We start from the raw sequence: 23,849 nt of genomic DNA, 5'->3' as shown, positions 1-23,849 counted from the left end.
ACCGTTCCCCATGGAACGAAAAAAAAAATGAAATGAAATCTTTGAGTTTAACGCCCCACGATTATGCCGGTTAGGCTATGTGTACTATGCTAATGGAAAACGAACGAGGGACCCCCAAGCACTTAAGGTGGACGCTCTACCACTGAACCACCCTGCCCTCTGGAACGAAAAAAATGAAATGAAATCTTTGAGTTTAACGTCCCACGATTATGCCGGTTAGGCTGAGTGTACTATACTAATGGACGGCGATGGGACAAGTGAAAAGTGAGTTTTACGTCCTGCGGTTACGTCTACTAGGCTAATGAAGGAGAGGTGATAATGAAAAAAATGAATGAAATGATGTAATGAAGAAAGTGGAAGGAAACTGGTGAACTCCGAAGGGAAATCCACGCATATGATGTTTGTCCACCACAAAGTTCATAGGGCACGAACTGGGATCGAATCAGGGACCCAAGCACTTGAGGTGAACGCTCTACCACTGAGTCCACCGTGCCCTCTGGAACGTAAAAATGAAATGATAAGGTCGGTTTTCCGGGGACAGTCAATAGCATCTTTTCGTTAAGTTGTAAAGGAAGCAGGGGATTTGTGGTCACTAAAATTAATGACAAGTATATAGAAAAAAGACATGTGATTTGAACACGGGACCTCATACACCAGAGGTAAACACTCTACCACTGAGTCACTGAAGTTAATTTCATAATTTTCTAATGTTAATAAGAGTGAAATCTAACGTTAAATACACATACATAAGTCAACGAACTGAGAGAGAGTTTCTGTATCTGCAATGTCTACTTGCAAAGAGCAGAAAAATAAGATAACAGAACATGTTTTGTATTTCAATGTTATTCTCCAGCTGTCGCGTCAACATTATCTTAGGTCATGGTTTCAGACAACACGAAGCGAAGATATGTATGTGTGTGTGTGTTTTAGGTAATATTAAAACAGTGTTTGAGATCTAATACTTGACAAAACTAGTGTTGCTTATACATCTCGGATGTCGTTACCTATGTACACATGATGTTGATTGATTTTTGAGTTTAACGTTCCGTTCAGCAGCGAGGCTATATGCACCACAAAGTTCACACGACGAGAGTTAGGATCGAACCAGGGACCCCAATCACAGAAGGTGAACGCTTTACCACTGATCCACAGCACCCCACGATTTCAACATGGGGCACAAATCTTCAAGTTAAAACAATTGTCTATTCTCAAATAAGAGAACATTTCTCTATTTCTTTAAGTTGATCTAGGAAGTTGAACTTTGTATAGTTTTCTCTATATTATAGTCTAAGCTGTATGTGATATTACTTTAAAAGGACGAAAGTAGTTAAAATATTCCCTATTATTATCATCAATTTCTTTTAAAATGCTCAGAACCCCCCGTCATAGAATTCGTATACTAGCTATGTACACAGGCGTACATCAAGAAATTTTTTGTTGGGAGAGGTCCAAGCTTTGGGCGACGAGGCTCAAACACTACAAGTATCTGTGTAGTATTGAACGCGTATTATTCTACACTCGAAAAGACAATAAGTACTATCTAAGTGTATATCTTTCTGTCTGTCTATCTGTATGATGAGTATAATCGTGGTACGTTAAACTGAAATATTTTCTTACGTTTCGAACGTAAGAAATATGTGAAAGTTTGTGTGTGGTTCAGTGATAAAGCAATGACTTATTCTTTCAGATGAATACTTAGTATAGTGGAGCATTGTTCCGCAACCCAATGCATGCGGTCCCTAGCTCGATCTCCGATCAAATAAGCTTATAATTTTTTATTACTAATTGTCGTGCACTGTGACAAAGTGCATGCAATCCCTAGTTTCATCTCCAAACATCGTGTCCGTGAGTTTTCATGATCTACTCATACATTCTCATTCTACTAAGTATTCATTCATTCATTTGTCTTAATCATCCAACTCCCTCAGCATAATGGGCATAGTCGTGGTACGTTAAACTGATTTGAACGTACCTCTAAATTGAGTTTTCCTATTTGCTACGGAATAAGAACATCATATTGTGTTAAGTAATAGTTTTCGCAATCATTGAGACATCATGCCCTTCGTAAGAAAGAGAGAGAGAGAGAGAGAGATGAAATATTTTTAGTTTAACATTCCGCCTAACAGAATTTCTTCGTATTTCCACTCTTCAGTGAAAATCAACGTTGCCATGCCATTTTCTTTTAACATAACATGTTTTTTTGAAGGTACATTAGTGACAATACTACACGTCTGTTTCTGTTTCATTTCGAATTTGAAAAAATGTACTTGTCGATTTGCGACTTATGTCTTTTCGTACCGAAAAGTTTCTCCATTCTTGGCAAATAAATCTAAAAGTAATAATTTTTTCTTCACGAACTATGAGAATTGTCTGAAACAAAGAGAGAGATGTGTTTATGCCCTTATTAATATTATACTGAACACCTAACATTACCATCATCATCATCATCATCAGCCTTGAAGAAACATGAATCTAATAAATTCCGAATTCGTTATCTTTCTTTTTTTTTAGAGTAATTAACTGAAAGTGTGATGATTGCCAAATCTGAGGCACGGATCGCCATTAAGTTCCAGCACTTGCTTTGTACAGGATGCATACCAAGAAGCTTCAGCATTTGAAAAACGAAGTAGTGATTGTAAATCCTTTACCACTGAGCCACCATACTCCTCAAACCTAAAATGTAATAGGTTTGTACATCATGTAAAGATCCCCGGAGAAATAAAGATACGTCCCACATATATACCCTTTCTCGGTAAAAGGACATATGATTAAGACAAATGAATGACGAAAAAATATTAGTTGATAGAATGACAATATGAATAAACGTTATATCACTGAGTCATCATGCATCCTGAAATCCATTGAATTTATGAGTAGAAGAACAATACACGTACTAGAAAGAAAAGATACATGTTCTTCTAACCTGACATAATTGCTTTAGAAAAATAAGAAACATAAAAATAAAAAATACAGGAATGAACAAAGTAGAAGTAAACAGGAGAGCTAATGCTCACAGTTTTTTTGTTTACCACAATTCCCTATTAACATGAACTTGCATCAGAAGTAATCACTCTACCCATGCCCTTATCCACAGGGATGACGAGCGCCCCTAAAATTATCACGGTAGGCTTGCAAATGAACTAAAATATGATTGAATTCGGTCTTTCCTAACTTCTACTGCCCATCTCCCTACATTTTGGGCTGACTGTTGCAAATCTACCATTGGGACTCAACCATTGATCCATCATGACCATTAAAAACTAAATTGTGATTACTCATCATCTTTTACAAAAGCTACGAATATCGCCAGTGAACTTTCCAATGTGATAATAACAAGGAGACAGGAGGCTACTGAGGTAATGCTTAAAATTACTAATATTTGACGAACATGGGGCCAATGATTAGCAACCAAAAATTGGCATGTTCATGCTCCCTTTTAGAAAATTTTGTTCCAACTGGACCTGATTCAAAACGATAGTGGTTACATTAGATAGTATTTGCAAAGATGTGATGTACACAAGAGTAACATGTAATCGTTTCTTAGAAAATTAATTACTTTTCAAAACGAATGTCTAACAATAAAAATGAATCGAATGACTTCATTAAAAGATTGAAATCTATTGTACATGTTCACCATCATCATCTTTAAACATCGCAAGTTTACTTTAAAAAAAATGAACTACATACGTGTGAAGATAAATATTAAATCAAGACATTCATCAACAAAACTGAGAAGTGTTAACGTGATGTTCTGACGTAATGCTGAACAGCAAAAGATAGCATATATCTAAAGAAAGAAACACTGACCTATCCTATATACAGAAGGAGTAGCAATGTAATATTCTGCGACATAATACATGATGCATTTTTATGTAACTCTGCACATGCCGTCATCAGGTCCACAATTTGAATTACTAGCGAAAAAGGTTGCATCACGTAATGACCAATAAGTTTTGATCTATATTTGTTGGAGATACAGTAGCATCATTATTACGTATAGCCATATAATCTTCCTGTATACACGAAAAAGAAAGTATTCTTCAGTTGACAAATTTTCTTTTTCGCACTAATTCGTGAACAAATGAATTAATCTGTTTTCACGTTATCTTTGGAATAGTTATAATTTGATAACTTGTCAAGTCGGTACTGTAATAGGAAAAGAAATTTTCTCAACTGCCTGTATGGGCACTAAATGTTTATCCGCGAAGATGTATTGCTTTTTAAGACAAATAAGAAAAGGTAATTCAGATGACGAATTACAATAGTCTTGTGTTACGTTTTTTGAACAAATCTGAGAAAGTGATTAGATCTAGCAATGTAGTATTCTGTGATATAATACATGATGCATTTTACATAACTCTGCACATGTTGACATCAGGTCCACAATTTGAATTACGCTATTAAAGATGTACCTAGACTTATATTCGGTTAATCAATTCTGTAACTGTAACTGAACACTTACACTTCGAAAAATTGCACAAATCTGAAATTTTCAGATGAATCTTTAATGCGAAAAAAAGTTGCATCACGTAATGGTCAACAAGTTTTGATAAGTGATGACACTACGGATAAAAAAAATATCTATATCCTCCTAACTCTAGCAATTCCCGAAAGTCACTGCTAACAGGTGTAATATAAATCAAAAATCATCGCTGATAATGGGCTTGCGTGTACAAATTTCTAATTTCGATATCGTTTTTTCTAAAATATATTGGATCTTGGATCAAGTTATCACAAACTTTTTTGAACGTACCTATGTTTTTGTATCATCTCGAATTTGAAAATGTACTTATTGAATTGAGACTTGCCTCTTTTTGTATCGAGAAGTTTCTCTCGTTTTGTTGGCAATACTAGTTACCATAGTAATAGTATTTTGAGGTTTCAGCGTTAGATCTTCATAATAAATCTTTCAATCCCCCTTCATTTGTACATTTTGTTTCTACTTTTATATCTCTGTAGTTATTAGATAAAACATAAAATGTGAACGTGATTTAAAAACAAAGATAGAGTAGGAATATTGAAAGAAGCATTTAAATAAGAAATAACCTATCTTGTGAATCTTTGAATAAGAAGTTAGAAACATAAACTCTACTCACGCACACACGATGTTTGTACACTACAAAGTTCACTTCATGGGAACTGTGATTAAAATCGAACCCGTACACATCATTTGAGGTACAATTCATGTTCATTCCTGTTCTTTGTTTACTGTAATGAAAAGGTATGTTCTAGGTCAGATCACCAACATTCCTTAATATTCCGAATTTTCTGTAAATTTTGTCTAATGTGGGCATCTTCCTCATCAAAAACTTGGGCGAACTAGTATTGCTCATAAGTCTCGGATGTGTGTGAATTAGTAATGCTCATAAATCTCGGATGTTTCTGTATTGTCTTGAGTTTGAAAATACATCGTGTTCGTGCAATTACTATATCAATTTAAAGCTTTTATATATACCACATGTGACATTAAAACAGTGTCTGAGGACTAAAACTTCAGTGAACTAGTATTGTCTATGAGTCTCGGATGTTTCTGTTTCATTTCGAATTTGAAAAAAAAATGTACTTGTCGATTTGCGACTTATCTCTTTTTCGTACCGAAAAGTTTCTCGAATCGTGTCATATTTTGTCAGACAGTGAAGATAGGAACAAAGGAACCACTGAATGGATTATTTTACAAAGAGGAATTACAACCTGTGACGTTATCAAAGATCTAGATATTCTATGCTTGGTCGTCCTTCTGCCTTTCTCTCTATCAACACGGTTTTAATAAAAAAAAAGTCGTGAGAAACACTAAAAGTATTTCACATTATTGCTTATATTTCTCATGGTTTTCCTTTTCCAGTCTAATAAGACCATGATTCCAAAACGACTTAAAATGAGCTGAAGGAGCGAGCCATTTATGAAACTCGACTCGACTCGAAACTCTGCCTGAAAACAGTAACTCGACTCGAAACTCAACTCGAGAAAATTACATTTGACTCGACTTACGCCTATCCCTAAGATTTACGCATGTAACCTACGATTTTACGTACGCTACATAGTTTTTTTCTTTGTGGCATCAAGTCTGTATATAATTGGTTCATATTGAGCCTCAAAGTCTTTCAAAATCCTCAACTTCAGTCCATATAATGGAAATTTAACCCAATTTGAGAAATGTTGGATAATGTTGCGTGTTGTGTGTCATCTTCTTTTTTTATCCATTGACTTATAGAGGATTTATTTTTCTTTCTTCTTTGAAATGAACTGGAATGTTAATAATTTATTCTACTAATATCTTCTTAAAATATTCCTTACTTAATAAAAACTAAATTTTGATAGATCTATATCAGTTGTCTGAAAAGCATTGTCCTTTGAAGTTCAAAATTGAGAATACACTTGTGATTTGAAAATAACGCAATGAAACTTCAAATACAAATGATCTGCCATTTTTCCGGTAACAGAATTAACCTGTAGAACAAGTATTTCAAACTTGTGAGTTGCATGTGGCCCTTGAATCATTTCTTTGTGACCATTGGTTCACCTTCAGAAAACAAGAAAGAAGTACTCGTATATATATAATGGCACAAAAGTATATATACATACCCGTACTGATCAGCTCATGGAATTTTCATTTACTTATTGCATTGCAGTATATTGACTTAGCTTCTCCATTATTTGCTCTTAATTCCTTTTCACTTATGCCTAAACTCGGAATAGACCGAAGCATATAATGTCATACTTGATCAATGCAGGTATGTATACCTACTTTGGGTCACTTTGTGATACGTTCAAAGATAGTTCACATAGACAATGTTCTTAAATCAACTTCATATGGCTTAAACCAGCGTCAATTTGCTGTTTTCTTGGAAGATTTTGCATAAATATTCTAGGTTTCCCTATCGCAGAGAAGTGTGCTCGGTATCCTGTGCTCCACGGGTCTGAAAAGTTCCTAGAACTTGAGAGATGGAATTAGCAATTTTCTTCAAATCAAAGAACAAAGCACAAACTTACTGACGGATTCTTTATGGTTACAATATGTTTCTTTCATGGCAGATGATATTACGAAATATTTGTCACATTTTAATTTGAAACTTTAAGGAAAAAACATAATTACTGCAAACATTACGTAAATAAAACGTTAGAACACAAGTTGCAGCTCTGGGAGAAACTGTTACAAAACGAAGGCTTCACACATTTACCAATTTGTGTTAAGTATGGAACAAGTACAAGACACTTGCTTTGTACAGGATACATACCAAGAAGCTTCAGCATTGGAAAAATGAATTCAAAGAAAGATTCCGCGATATCAAAGATTAGCTCTCCCTGTATTCTGCTTCTTTCTGAACTGACATTAAGGAATGATCAACTCTCAGTCCTTTCGCGTGGGAGGCGCAGGTTCGATTCCCGTCGGGAGCTTATGTGAATCGGATTCCACGTTAATCAGTAGGGCCACGTCTCATATAGCCTCACTGCCAAACGGTACGTTAAACTCAAAATCAACTGATATATGCCACATGTAACATTAAAACAGTGTCTGAGGGCTAAAACTTGAGTGAACTAGTATTGTCTATGAGACTCGGATGTTTCTGTTTCATTTCGAATTTGAAAAAAATGTACTTGTCGATTTATATCAAACGAATCTACTCCCCAAATTAATAATAATAATAATAATAATAATAATAATAATAATAATAATAATAATAATAATAATAATAATAATATTCAAACGGTGAATTTGGTACATAACTTTTCACAAATTAAGATTTCCTGCTCGAAGTGATTCTACCTAAGGAACGTCTAAGATGATTTTTCGTTTCTTTTACTTTTATTAAAATGTAAAACTTCCAAACAAATGTACAAGATTAAATCTAAACCTAATAGCTCTTTTTTTAATTAGTTTTTTATTGGTGAATGAATTCAAATACGATTTTTAATACAACGTAAAATATTAGTGAACTAATGAATGATACATAATCGGAAATGTATAAAATATATCACTTTCACTAAAATCACTACACTGAAAAATATATTTTTTTTTCATAATAATGAATTCAAATACGATTTTTGCATACAACGTAAAATGTTACTCACTAATGAATGATACATTTTTCAGAAATGTATAAAATATATCACTTTAATAAAATCACTAGACTGAAACATATGTTTTCTTTCTTTGCGTGTTTCATTTCACTATTCGTATAGTAAACTTGATAATGTATATAATTTTCAGACAGTTAGATATCCTCTTGTCACTCAATTTACGTCATAAAAATATATATCACTTTTCACTAAAATCACTACACTGAAAAATATTTTTTCTTCTTCTTTTTTTATCAACACATATCCATCTCATCGATGTCATCCACAGGTTGGGTATCAGTTTCCCCCACCATGATTGTGTTTGAATTCTGTCAAATAATTCATCCCTGATTGCTTCTATAATTTTTTGTTTACATAATACTTTCATTTCCAATTTTAATCTTTCATCATCAATGTTTATATCACCGTCCTTCTTTAAAGCCGAAGATACATTCGGAAAACTATTGTTCATTTCACTAATAATATTTTGTTCATTTACACACGTATGAATTGCCGCAAGTCCAGTACATGCAAGACATTGCGATTTCTCGCGACCCCGGAAACACACAAATCCACCAAGATGGGAGAAATTTTAGGGAAAAAGGATGAGAATGAAGAATAAGTCGATAATCATGTACATGTTCATACACTTACGATGCGTTCAACTCTGTGAATTCAATATCGTGCATACTATGTCCCGTTAAATTAATCTTTTTTTTTCCTTTGTATATTAAACAAACGTTTCCACTTTGCAAATATGTTAATAAAGCGCCATTATCTGCTTCTACTTTTTCAGTAAATCGTCCTGGTAGAATCACTTTTTGTCCTGCTTCAAAAGTCACACAAACCTTCTTTCCATATACGGTTGTAATTAATTTGCAATCTACAATACGATAGGTTTTATTAATTTCTAAGTCTTGTAATTTTGTAAAAGATACTAACGACGCTGCATTAAGTTTGGTTAATAAATTCATTGACGATGCCATCTTTAACTAATGAATAATATGTTCACTTTCGAAGACGTATTCTATATGTATGACCATTAAATCACCTTGTCCTCATTATCTTAAGAATTCGCAGGATACCTTTCTTATCTTTCGATGGAAATAATAATAATAAAGGACTCTCCTGCGTGAGACACAAAACTTAATACATTCACACAGGATTGAAAATTTCCAAGCTCATCGATTTTCCTTAACATTGTGTGAGAACATGATGTCTTAAGAAATCCCACGAACAAAGATCATTTCTTTGATCACATAGGAAGTAAATCGTAAACGAAATAAGCTGAATTGTATAAATAATGAAATTTGCAACTAAGTAAGTTAACGAATAGTGTAATGAGAGAATTTACTTATCATGGGCGCAAAAGATTTATTACACTAATTTTACAACTAAACAAGGGCTAATGCTATATCCATACATATCAATTATTTATTAACTTGAGAAAGGCCTACGACTCGAATATGTGGGAAACAAAATTTGAAATACCGAAAAAAGTTATTTAAACTAATTAACATATATTTAAATGAATCTAAAAGTAATAAATTTTTCTTTACGAACTTTGAGATTGGTCTGAAACAGAGAGAGAGAGAAGCGTTGACCAAATGTAAGCGCTTTGCCGCTGTGCCTTCTGCTCATCTTTTCAGCACCTCCCAGCTGTTCTAATAGCTAACACGGACATGTGGTGAACGTGATCCTGAGTTCGATTTACGGATGGGAGAGCATTGGAAGTCAAAAATAAAGCAAGTTTATTATGATAACTGTTTTCAAGAAACATATGAGCTTTTCCAAACGAATAAAATCTCCCCACCTCTCCCCTGCTACATTTAATATCCTTATTCAATTTCATTTCCTTATTCACACACATTATTTGATAGATGTATCAAAATATCATCTTTAGTAAATCTTATCTATTAACAGACTTATTTTTCATTACACAAACTCAGCGTTTTCGCATTCAGATTACACTATCTTCAGTCGCACGTGAGTATGTTCGTATGTGAAGACGACAACAAACATACATGTAATCTCAAATGCTGTATACGTTTGAAAATACGATATTCACGATTCATGCAATGCGATATTCCCCCTGAGCAACTAAGGTCTATTCGATCAAAGAACAGTCTGCAAACAAATTCTATTCCCATGAACACTTACAAGTGAATTCGTGAGAATCCCAAGACCAAATTAGATAACGTAAATAGTGCATAACCTACAGACATTTCGTGGGGCGTAATCTTTTGTGCTATGGGAATGTTATAGCGCAATATTTCATCACGGCTTCAACTTAAGTGATTTTAATTACTTGTCATAGCAGACAACATCATGTGAATATCCATATAATACTTTTCACATGCAATACAATCAACCCTGCTGATTTGAGCATACACATTTTTTCATCCTACGTTTTAAACATTATGATATGCTATGAGAAGTGCTTCCGCTACCAATACCTTTAAAAAACATCCAGGAACTACAACAATCATCTTATCAACTCAATTTCCTGAGAAGGTTCCAGACGAAAATTTTCCAGACGTTTCGTAAGAAACTTCTCAAACTCTTCGCAGAAAATCTGGGAACTTCTATTCTTAGTATTACAAGATGGGTCTGGTGGGGTTAAGGTGGAGGGGGAATCTAGCTACCCAATACAAGACGACTAGAAAAAAATAGGACGAAAAGTTTTTTTTTAAAATAAAATCTAATCTATATGCGAGGCACTGACGTTCAGTGATAGAGTGCCCACCTCAAGTTGGATTACTCCGTGCGAGGATTAATTCAACTCTAAATCGTGAAGTACTGGTCTCGCGTTCGATTCCGATGTACAATCTTTATTTCATAAGTTAACGAAGCTACAATCAAGGTTAGTTGTCTGCTTCACTTTCACTCCCAAATAATAATAATAATAATGTAATGCTGTATTTTTTAAATTTATTTTTATGGTTGTTATTTATGTTTTAATACCACTTTGGTCCGGGTTCGATTCTCGATGATAAAAAGAGAGAGAAAGGGGACATTGAACACTTGAAAGTGTTATAGTGCTTCGAAATGAAGAGCTTCGAACAATGTACATATCATATGCTACGCTAAAACCAATACATGAAATTCTTTTTTTTTTTTTTTTCATGCAAGAATTAATTCAACTCTAATTCGTGAAGCACTGATCTTGCGTTTAGTGTACAGGTTCGATTCTCGATGAGAAAGCATTGAATATTTTAAGACATTAAGTATGCTCTTCGCTATTCAATACATAACGAAAAGACGAAAATCAATCAATCAATTGGGAAACTTCGAACGTGATAACTGGAAGAACTCTCATCAAGATTCGATAGCCGGCCAAGAGTATGAGCATAGTAACAACGTTCGCTTACGTTCTTCGCAGGAGGGAGTGAAGTGGAAGGGTTTGGGGGGTTCAAATCCATAACGAAAAGACAAAAATCAATCAATCAATCCATTGGGAAGCTTCGATCATGATAACTAATAGAACTCTCATCCATCCAAGAGCATTTAGCTATTCAATACATAGCGAAAAGCAAAAATCAATCAATCAACCAATTGGGAAGCTTCGCCGTCCAAGAGTATGAGCATAGTAACAACGTTCCCTTACGTTCTTCGCAGGAGGAAGTGGAGGGGTTTGGGATTCAAATTCATAACGAAAAGACAAAAATCAATCAATCAATCCATTGGGAAGCTTCGATCATGATAACTAATAGGACTCTGATCCGTCCATCAGTATGAACATCCAAGACTATGAAGGCCAAGAGCATCTAGCTAACGAAAAGCAAAAATCAATCAATCAATCATGAAGCTTCGATCATGATAACTAATAGGACTATGATCCCTCCAAGAGTATGACCACCCAAGACGATGAACCCATCCAAGACTATCACCATAACAACAACAAACTGTTCTCATACACGTTCAGATAAACCAAAATTTTCCCACGCACTTCTCTGGTAGCCGTAAAAGGCTATGACCATAGCAACTAAAGGCTTGTCGAAACTTGCCTCCCAATTCCAGGAAAACAGGATCAAATTTCGCTGACTCAGCCATCCCAAGTGGGGTACATCTACTCATATGTATTTCTGGCAAAAATATCGTGTGCCTTTCATCAGGATGGCTCAAAACGTAAAGTGTATATGCGTTGAAGCTGAGTATTTCAATAGTATAAGGTAATAATGGGACTGTGTAGATATTGTTACTGTTTACAACATGAAACTACAGTCGAGAAATTTTTCACCTACTCTTCAGTTAAGCAACCAACTAATCTATTAAGGATTAAATAGTGCACTAAATTAATCGATACTTAGTTTCTATGTGTTTCTATTTACAAGACTGAACAAGTCCAAATTTTGTATGCTTAATCTTCAAATCCTTCATTACAAGAGTTACTTTGTTGATAAGAAATCATAAGTAGCATTTATTACTAAATATTTTTGCGACTTTCTTCGTCGTAGATAGTCATTATACTTATATAGTACCACTATTACGTTATACCATTGAAGTACTAAGCTAGAACATGTAATTTACATCAGTTCTACATGTTTGAAGAATTAAACCATTCTGATGAAAGGCATTCGATATTTGTGCCGGAAATATAGATTACCATATGAAGGCAAATTTCAAGTTCAGCTTCACAGGAACAGTTCCAGGACATTTTTTTTTTTTTTTGTAAATATATTTCTTTCTTTATTATATATTACATATGGATATAAATACTTGTACAGAAGACTTATGAAAATATAGAATCATTTTAACTGATATTTGAAAAAATATAGGAATTTATTTATTGAGTTTTTAATGTAATGCAGATCTGTTTGGTAAGTTTATTCTTCTCTTTCAGAATGTGGCATAGATATTGAAAACAGCTTAGCATGGCTAAAGCATAGTGTCGAGCCCTGGCAGGAAGTACTTGATCACTGGAAGAAAACGTTGAAAGTTCGATGCAAGCAAGAGGGCAAAACTGTTCATGAAATAATTTCAACTTGGCCAGCATTGAAGCAGCCTTTGGGATATACATTGGTAAGATTCATTTAATTAACCTGCATTCTGTTTTACTACTAAGGACTGTGTTGTTACTGAATAGGCCATAATTTACAAGCATTGAATTATTCTTTGGGGCTGAGAACACTCATACAAAATCTTTTGCTCACGTCCAGAAGTTGATTTTTTCATAACGTACTTTTTAGAACAGAAGTTTCCTTTAAAATTGTGTCGCGTTTGACAAGAAAATAGTAAAAGCATTCAGGATAGTCATACTGAATATTGAAATGACATATACTAGTGTAGGTATTTGTATGTGTGAGCTAATAGACCTTAGTTGTCATAAAACCATAATAAAAATATATATAAATGGTGGACATGAATTACTTCCTTGTCCTCTTATGTAATATCTGTTCATGAATGTTGAGATATCTTGAAGCAGGTCTGAACTGCCTGTAGGTTGGTGGTTATCGGTTCGATGCCCGGTAGGTGTATAATTTTATAAAAGTAATTCAGATTCAACTACAAACTATAGATTCCTTCCTGTTTAGCTCCGGTGATGAAAGAGGATAGAGGCAATCAATGAATCTGGAAAGTTTTTGCAGTTTCCTTTTCAAAAAGTGAACATTTTGCATTGTATTTAGATTGCATATTAAAAGAACTAAAACATGTCTAATAATCTTTTTTGCTGGTTCTTTTTAACATATTCATCCACATGCATGTAACACAAAGTGGGAAAGTATTAAGTTCAGTTTATTAGCAACTCGATTTTCCTTTGAACAACTAGATGAAAAGCTCAATCGCAAGTCTGAAAACAAATACTCTAAACCTAAAATTATTGTTTCCATTTTTAAGACGCATATGATTACGTGGCCATACATTACGAACACGTGCACTGACTTTACCTTGCAATGGAAAGGAACGTATCATATTCAGTAAGATAACAATTGAGAACTGAGTTCTTACAACACGATGTCACTTGCTTATGAAAGCGAGATCTCAGAAGAACAATACTTACATGACTGATAAACAATCTTTCTTGTGATTGCGTACCAACCAAGCATATACGTACAGCAATAGAAACTTTGACGGTGATTTTTTTAAATGCATGAACTACTTTTCGATTCAATAAGTCTTTTTCTTTTACTCAGTAGATAGCAAATAGTGGTTTTATTGTCTGATAAACGCTAACAATATTGTAGAATTTTCTTCACTTTGTCCTTTGACAAATTAATATGAAACCCTAGCGGCCTTATTTCAGAAAGTAGAACCTTGGCTTTACATTCGGAAGCTTCCGGGCTCAAATCCGGTCATCGTGACTGAAATTTCCGTGGATTTTTCCTCAGTCATTCCAGCAAATACCGGGATGGTACCTGTAATATTAAGTCCAGATCAATACTTTCCCCATCCTTGCCTAATCTATCCGAGTAAATAGACCTTTGTTTACATTAACCTATATAACCAAAAACCATTATAACACGACGAAAGCCCGTGATGCCACAACCTCAATATGGGTCTAATTGGCAATTATCGTCAATGTAACATCTTCTTGCACTACGTTTCTGGCTTTTGTGGTCTACTTATTTAAGCTACCAGTAAGTCAATTTCCTCAAGATGTTGGACAACACCAGAGGAAAGCAGGTTGAATTTGAACCCAAGTCCAAGTCCATAAAAGTACACGCTGTAACTAGTAGTTTGTATTGAAATTGTTACAGTTAAGAAATTTCATTTATGCACGTAAAGGAAGTTGTGATTCTTAAAAATTAATGAAATAATGTTATTAATGTAAATGTTTTAATACAATGGAATTCCATTTCCAGATTGATCAAGATTTCAAAGACTTATATCCTGATCATACATCCTTGTTCGTGAAATGGGATTCTGTCAGTAAAAAATTGGAAAAACTAATGAAGAAACGGCTACATGACGCTCCAGCAGTCGAACTTTTAAGTCTGTTAGACACAGAAAGTGTTACAGAAGGTAATATTATTTTTGTATTCTTTCATTCTTCCTTTGTTTCTGTTTCATTAACTTGAAATTGTAATTACTTGTATGAATGAAGTAGATTTTTCTATCTGAATCCAGTTTTATTGCAACAAGTATGTTGTAATGATCATATTAATAATTATACATTGGTTGTAAGTAGTAGACACTATACGTACAATATATACTCAGTTGTTCAGCATTGATTCAAAGAGTAGATCTCATTTCTCCAGATAAGCCTCTATTCAAACCGGAAGTGGTATGAATCAGTCGTTTAGGGTTTCAACATTGATCGTTATAAATCAAACATGGTTATTGATAGTTAGAAACTGTTTCCCTGATTCGATTTAGCGTCTCAAGTAAAGTAAACACATTAACCGGTGTTTCTGTACAAAAACCGAAAATAGTAAAGCTATACTACTACTTCCGGTAAAATAGTGGCATCCATACAGCATCCGATTTTTTTTTTCTACTGAAACCGGGAGAAGTAAAAACTAGTAGTTATTGTAGTTTCAATTTTGATTCCTAATAATTATAACGGATAGCAGAAATCTGTTTTTCTTATAGACTCAGCGCACGAAGAACAGATTATCTCTCTCTCCCTGTATTGGAACCGAAAGTTATGTGTCTACTACTTGCGGTTTTGTTATTAAATTGGCATAGTTTTTAAGTCTACCATAGTTTCAACTGTAAAACAAAACTCACTCATATTGAGTTACTAATGATTAAAGATATAATTTTTATAACACTGCAAAATAGTTCACTACTAAAAACAAAATGACTTTCATTCATATAGTTCTTTCTTATCCATCACAAACATTGCAGATTTGTTTCAAACCATTAAGCATTAAAATTAATATAGAAAATAATGGAATTGATTCACAGAGCTGTAATGGGTGGGGCATTTGCCACTGCAAACTACTGTCAAACGTCCGGTAGGCATTTTAATCGAAATAGTATATAGTTTTTAAGATTTTATATGGAAGATATAATAATGCAGGAGTCCGCGTATAAAAAACAATTTCGGTAAAAATATTTTTTATTTTATATTCTATTGTATAGTTTTCATTTTTATTTTTAGATACCAGATCCAGTGTACTACTTTTATTGCTTGGTACCCTGTGTAGGTCAACATCACATATAAAAACATCGAAGAAAATTTGGAAGCCAACTGTGAAAGAGTCTCAGGATAGTTTCTTCTGTCATGTTAATGTAAGTAAAGTATATTTTATTCTATTGATTGATCATGGTCAGCCAGATCAGGTGTCAACTACGTATGTTTTGTTAAGAAAATAAAGTTACGTCTTTTTATGGATCTGGCATGGGCATGAATAATATGAGAATTAGATCTGTTAAATCAATATTTCGGTGGAGAGAGGCAATGAAAATCTTAAGAGGGGCAGAAGCGGGGTCGCACTTGCTATTAGCCAACTAGGCCCATGCCTGGAGTGCAAAATTTAAAAACTATTGAGATAAACTCTCACATTTCATTTCAAACTCTTTATAAACATCTGATTGGCATTATATTTCATACAGAAACATAACTTAGTTTATTGTTAATTTCAAATAACGTGAGGACGAGAGAGAAAGAAAGAAATGAAGTGAAATTTTTAAGTTTTACGTCCCGCGGTTATGCTGGTTAGGCTAAAGGAGACGGTGATGATGAGAAATGAATGAAATGGTGGAATGAAAAAAGTGGGAGGAAAGGGGAGAACCTCAGGAAAACCCACGAGCACGATATTTGTGCACCACAAAGTCTACACGGCGTGAGCTGGGATCAAACCAAGGACCCCAACCACCGGAAGTGAACGCTCTACCACTGAGACACCGCGTCCTCGAGAGAGAGAAGTAGATTATTATCCATTGCTGGCTATCCATAATTATCCAATTGTATCGGGCGTGGACGAAAGGTTCAGTTTTCTAGAATACGTAACACAGTTCGTAGTCCGACTGGGATTTTGGGGTATGCTTGGAGATCACACAGCGAAGGTTCAACAACTTGTTTATTAATAGAGTTGGTCTTCTTCCCCTATCTCCGATCATTAAGTTCGGAGGACTGTAGCGTAAACTAAAGTAATTTGTGCCTTTCAAAGTGGTATGAAAATGTTCTCGCCAATAATTCTCCCCCCCCCCCACACACACACACTCTTCAAAGACACACGTTGGAAAGAAAATTAAGGTTACGCCAAGAACCCTGTTTTCGGAGTGTGAAGCTGAGCTACGACGTTTCATTACATGTGAACAAATACGAACTCGATACATTTATTTAATAATAACCAAACAGTGGCCGCGGTGGCTCAGTGTTAGACCGTTCATCTCTGGTGCATGAGGTCCCGGGTTCAAACCTTGCTCCAACCAAGTGAACTTTGTGGTGAACTAACACCGTGTGCGTGGGTTTCCTCGAGGTTCTCCAGTTTTCTCCCACTTTCTTCATTACACCATTTCATTCATTTCTCATCACAGTCTCCTTAAGCGTAGCCGGCATAACTGTGGGGCATAAAACTCAAAAATTTCATTTCATTTTAATAACCAAAATTACTTACTGAGCATAAATGTGATCTATTCTATATTCTCTGTTGGTAAATGCTAGTGAGGAAGTTCTTAAGTCTATTTGAGGACAAGTTGTCGAGTTTTCGTAATTTAGTAGCTTCTGTCCTTGTTTGAACGTATCGTTTTTGCAGTCAGATATAAATAGCTTTTGAAAACCTTTGCAGCTTTTAAAGCATTTAAGAGCTTTTAAAACTTTGCAGTATTAGTATTACTTACCAATTTTTTAGCTTCAAAATAACATATATTTATAGGCGCAAAATGCATATGTCATTGTAAATGTACAATAAATAATGCTTCAGACTATTGAGGAAGCAGAAATGTCTTTGTTCTTATATGTAAGAAAAATTATTTAAGTATGTAACATGATCAGTTAACCTCTCTCTAATTTCAACAGGTAATGGGTGATGTTCAACCCTTCATGGAAACGAGAGACAAGAAGTTATCGATGTTGGGTTTAACACGCCAACCCTCAGTAATTGTTGTGGGCTCTTCTTTAAAAGACATTCAAGGAACGTACGTGATAATAGACAACACCCTTTATCTGCTAGACAACGTGCTCAAGGGTGTGGACATATGTTTTAAAACTTTTTTTGTGTTTAACGCAGAATACCCTAAGGAAGGGGAACATCTTTGGCTTCTTCTGCAAAAAGCGGTATATGACATAAGTACTCCTCACGATAAACAGATCATGAGTGTAAATACACTATTGTTGGACATAATTGGTCTTTAAAACAAACTGATGTGAAATACCGGTATCTGTAAACAATAGTGGTCAAAACAGATACAATTACTGCTATTTTATGCTCTCTTGAATCACGTTTTTCTAAACAAATGTACCATGTTTATTTCAGTACGTATGTAATTGAATGAATTATATGTTGTTGTTTGTAACAATGCCTGTTTGTTCAGTTTGCAAATCAAATTTTATGCTAGTAGCATCACTTATCCTTCATTTAAAGTTCAAACACAGAATATCCTCCAATGGAGTCTTTAGATGTATTGATGAAGGTTGTTTTCGCGAATTTCAAGGGGCCAAATCACTTAGAGATCATTTTCGGAAGAAACACAAAAATCTATATTGCAGACGAAAGTTATTTAACGTAGCTGTATGTAAAGCAGCTCCTTATTCCGTAGTTGCCAACAACGTACACTCAACGGATGTTGCAGGCAGATCTTGTGATGCTATAACTAATGATGATGTTCCTTCAATATTGTGTTCAGAAGAACCACTTGTAACCCCAAAAATAGAGAATAATGAAACGGTTAACGATGATCTATTTGCTTCAAATGTAAAGTTAGAAAGTGCTACATTTGTTTCACAATTGTATGCTACGGGAAATTTGACACGTTCCCAAATTCAGCACAACGTGGAAATGGTCTCCAACTTTTATGGTCCATTATTATCTTCACTGAAAAATGATGTCTTGGAAGCTATCAAGACACTTGAACCTTCAAAAGCGAGATCCATTGAAAGAAAATTTGAATGTCTAGAAAATCCTTTTGAAGGTTTAGAAACTGATTATTTGCGAAGAAAGTATTTAGAAAATAATGGATATTTAATAAAACCAATTGAGTATGTAATTGGCACACGGTTAGAAAACAAAATGGCATCTGGAAAACTTGTTTTAACTCCAACTGTCTCTGTCGGACATTTCATTCCTTTCAGTAAAGTTCTTGAGCGAATGTTTTCCATGCCCGGAGTATTGATGAAAACGCGTGACTACCTAGATAAATTATCATCATGTGACATTATTTCAAATTTTACACAGTGTTTACTTTGGAGGGAAAAGGTAAACTTCCTTGGTAAGAAAAATGTATTTCCGGTCTTCCTTTATTTTGACGATTTTGAAACAGGAAATGCATTAGGCTCCCATGCTGGTATTCACAAACTTGGGTCGGTATATGTAAGTATACCATGTCTTCCTCCGGAATTTCGTTCTTTACTAGACAACATAATATTAGTGCTTTTGTTTCATTCGTCAGACAGAATTATCTTTGGAAACAAAGCGACATTTAACATTTTATTGGAAGAAATAAAATTTCTTGAAAATGAAGGCATATCAGTAAACACAGAAAACGGCTTTGAAACTATATATTTTTGCATTGGTATAATTTGTGGCGACAATTTGGGGCTGCATAGTATTTTAGGTTTTGTAGAAAGTTTTTCCTCTTTGCATCCCTGTAGGTTTTGTAAGATCTCTAGAAATGAATTATTAGTTTCGTTTGACTTACACAATCAAACTTTAAGGAATAGAAAAAACTATGACGAAGATGTAGCTGTTAATAAACAATCTGAAACTGGGATTAAAGAAAAGTGTGTTTTTCATGAAATCAATTCATTCCACGTCACAAAAAACGCTTCAGCTGATATAATGCATGACCTTCTTGAAGGCGTATGTATTTATGATGTTGTCAACATACTTCGACACTTCATTCTAAACTGTAAAATATTTACTCTTGAAACATTAAACTCTCGGATCCAGTTTTTGGACGTTGGTTCAAACGAAAAACGAAACAGACCACCTGTAATTACCATGGAAAAGTTGAAAAAAGGAAACATAAACATGTCTGCTAATCAAATGTTGTTTTTTGTTAGGTATTTGGGAATTGCGGTTGGAGATCTTATTCCACCAAACGACAATGTTTGGGATTTATATTTAACATTAAGAAAAATAATCGACTTAGTTACTGCTCCATCTTTTCAAATAGGGTGTGATATACTGTTGAACATTTTGATTCAAGAACATCACGAGTTGTTCCTAAAAGTTTTCAATGAACCTTTGAAACCAAAGTACCATTTTATGTGTCATTATCCGATGATAATGCGTCAGTCAGGACCGTTAGTTCACTTATGGAATATGAGATTTGAAGCAAAACATAACATTTTTAAATCTGCGTCATATGCAACTACGTCACGAAAGAATCTTACATATACTTTAGCTTTAAGACACCAGTTAATACAAGCAGAAAGAATGTTAGGTCAACGAGGACTAAAGTCTTCCACAGTATCAGTCGGGCCGGGAGAAGAAATACTATTATCATCACATACTGATTTTATACATATAAATGACATTCTTCCTAGCAGATCTTTCGAGATGAGTTATATCCCACGATGGGTTTCAATTAAAGGAACAATGTATAAACCAGGCATGATTCTTGTTCTTGATATTCTCAGTCACTTTCCTGTGTTTGGTAGAATTACAACTATTTTAGTTAATCGAGAAGAAACTGTAGCTTTTGTATGCAAAGAGCTAGAGACTATATCTTTCAATGAACACGTGTATGCATATGAAGTAAAAAAAACAGAAAAGCTGGTCTGTGTTCTTCATAATAATATAGTTGAGGTGAGTCCTACTTTTCTTGTAGCATTGGGTAACAATATGCTCTGCGTTCCTTTACGAAATGCGCTTTAAAGGGATAACTTGAAGGCAATCTTGGCTTGATTGTGTAGCAATATTAAAACTTCCAGTTAATTTAGAATTTGTCCAAGCAAAGAATTCTATTGTGACTAATAATACTACATTGCTGTTCCTAAATGAACGGGCTGTTATCAGAACAACATATTTGTTCAGTTATAGGAGGATTGTCACACAATAAATAGTTATACGAGAAATTAAGAATGGTAGTAATAAGTTAGTAGGAATGAATGATTTTTTAAAAAAAACGTGAATGTTGAAGAATATATTCTCGTCTAACAGCAATGGAGAGCTTTCAGGTAATGCACTCATGAAACCTACATTTCAGTTGTAAAACTTGAAAAGTCGTAAATTATGTATCTCCCAAGCTTCCACTGTGTATGTGTATCGTCCAATAGCTTAATTAAAACTAGTTTCTCGCTCAGTTAAGAATAGTTCATAATTTATTTGAAAGATCTTCAATGCTGTTTGCTGGGAGTAAAATTATAGCTTAAATTTTCCTATATTTCTTTATCTTTTTTTTGTTATAAAGATTTATATTTGGCCTAAAAATGTTATTTTATTTTCAGTAAACAGTTGATAAATGTTAGTATCGTTGTGTAATTTTGAAACGATTTATATTTGGCCTAAAAATGTTATTTTATTTTCAGTAAACAGTTGATAAATGTTAGTATCATTGTTTAATTTTGAAACGATTTATATTTGGCCTAAAAATGTTACTTTATTTTCAGTAAACAGTTGATAAATGTTAGTATCGTTGTGTAATTTTGAAACGATTTATATTTGGCCTAAAATGCTTTTTTATTTTCAGTGAACAGTTGATAAATATTAATATCATTGTTTAATTTTGAAACGATTTATATTTGGCCTAAAATGCTATTTTATTTTCAGTGAACAGTTGATAAATATTAATATCATTGTTTAATTTTGAATTTAATATTTTTGTTTAATTTTGAAGTCTGTATGGCTCAGTTGCTATACTCAATTATAATAAAATTCTTGTGTAGAAAAGTATTTTATGTACATTCTTTATATCTTAAATTCGTTCTACTTTTCTCCAAAAGTTGATTTATAACTTTGTTCATATATGTGTGTACATGTATTATAACTTTATGAAAATGTAGATGTATTTATGTACATGCATGATATTCCAGGAATAAACCGACAAGCCTCGCATAGTGTGTTCAGGACTTCCGTATAAGAAAAAGAGTTTATTTGCAACTTTGATCGGAAGCGCCTAATTATGCAGATGGAACCAATTTAAGGTAATTAAAGACATACAAGAGTCAAAAAATGCGTCTGAGCCGTGAGTGGAACCCGGGATCTTCGTCTTACCATGCAGATGTGCTACTCAGTCCGCTCTCAGTAACAACTATACATTCTTTCACTCTTTATAACGATGTTGTTCCACAAGGTGGAAGAATGTATGGCTGTTCTGGGAGCGGACTGAATGGCGCAGTGGTAGCGGATCTGCATGGTAAGCGGGAGGTTCCGGGTTGGAGTTCCGGTTCAGTTATATGTTTTTCAGTCTTTGTATATCTTTGATTTCGTACCTACAAAGGGTCTGGTGTGACAAAATTGGTTGTTTTCTCAATTTATCAATATATTAATGTAATTATTTGAATTGATCGTAGGATACTACATTGAATAAAACAATCGAGGAACTTTGCACACGGTTGAGTACCTCGATACGAGAGGGTTGTTTTAATTTGATCTGAAACGTTTAATTACGGAAAAGTATGTATGTTCTACTTACCTTAAATTGGCCTAATTTCTGTAATTAGGCTTTTCCAACCGAAATCGCAAATAAACTCTTTACTTATAGTGAGGTTCTGAACACGTGTGCGATGTTTCTCGGTTGTTTTATTCATTGTAGCCACTCCTGCGAACATTTCTACTGATTATCTTAAATTGGCCCCAGTTCCGTAAATATGTATTTCCGACCAAAGTCGTAGATAAACTTTTTTCTTGTATTAACATTTTAAATACGTATACGAAGTTTTTCAGCAACTAGTTTCTAATTTATTTTCAAAAATCTTCAATGTTGTTTACTGGGAGTAAAATTACAGTATAAGTTTTCTTTAAGTTCTTTACGTTTTTTCTTGAAGTTTTGAATTTGATCTAAAAATCTTACTTTCAGTACTTTAACAGATGTTAATATCATTGTTTAATTTTGAAACCTGTATGACTCAGTTGCTGTTTTTTTACTATTATTATTTACAATAAAATGATTTTGTAGAAAAATGTGTGTAAATTCTTTATATATTAAATAGTTTTATTTTCCTCAAAAAATTGATTTGAAACTTTGTGTACATATACATAGAATTTAAATTTACATGTATTCGTGTACATATTTCGTATGTTGCTTCAAAGTGTATATGTAAATCTTATTTTTGAAGAAGTTCTTAATAACTAGAAGCAATAACTTCTAACTTTATATGTGGGTTACCGCAAAAGTCATGGCAACTTTTTTTTTTCCTTTCTTACGAAAATGGTCACGCATCAAAAACTTCTGAAATATCCAAATGGAAGGTTAGCATATACGTAAACGTTACATGTAAGGAATTGTGTAAACATACACATCTCCATCAGAATATAGCACGAGAGAGAAAAAAGTAAAAATAATTGTTCGTATTATGGGATGTGTCTTTATATCCAATTTATACTTAATATTTACATATGTATTAACTTTCCATTTGCATGTTTAAGAATTTCTTGCTTTGTTACCATTTTCGTTAGAAAAAATTTCCCATGAAATTTGTGATAACCCTCGTATTATTTTCAGTTTAGTACCTATAGCAACAGTATTTGGTAATTGCTACCAAATGGTTTGGTCAAATTCACTAAATACGGGTTTAG

General features: G+C 33.9%; 1 protein-coding gene across 1 annotated transcript; it reads left to right on the top strand.

Annotated features, from left to right (window-relative positions):
* Nucleotides 1–248: 248 nt before the first annotated feature.
* LOC145682183 (uncharacterized) lies at nt 249–23,216 on the top strand. The gene is made up of 5 exons (XM_081753770.1): nt 249–264; nt 12,902–13,080; nt 14,862–15,021; nt 16,106–16,236; nt 22,145–23,216. The coding sequence occupies exons 1-5, from the start codon at nt 249–251 to the stop codon at nt 22,148–22,150; spliced, it is 492 nt and encodes a 163-aa protein (XP_081609896.1). The 3' UTR covers nt 22,151–23,216.
* Nucleotides 23,217–23,849: the final 633 nt, after the last annotated feature.

The sequence above is a fragment of the Thermobia domestica genome, chromosome 3 (genome assembly GCF_964235325.1).
Source record: "Thermobia domestica chromosome 3, izTheDome1.hap1.1, whole genome shotgun sequence".
Taxonomy (NCBI): domain Eukaryota; kingdom Metazoa; phylum Arthropoda; class Insecta; order Zygentoma; family Lepismatidae; genus Thermobia; species Thermobia domestica.
The sequence above is the reverse complement of the archived record's forward strand: the minus strand, read 5'-3'. Positions and strand labels throughout refer to the sequence as shown.

What these genes read in the sequence shown, in the direction of transcription:
- LOC145682183 (XM_081753770.1), top strand. An exon ending in AGCCTTTGGGATATACATTG is followed by an intron (nt 13,081 to 14,861) that starts GTAAGATTCATT and finishes TTCCATTTCCAG; the next exon opens with ATTGATCAAGATTTCAAAGA. An exon ending in CACAGAAAGTGTTACAGAAG is followed by an intron (nt 15,022 to 16,105) that starts GTAATATTATTT and finishes TTTTATTTTTAG; the next exon opens with ATACCAGATCCAGTGTACTA.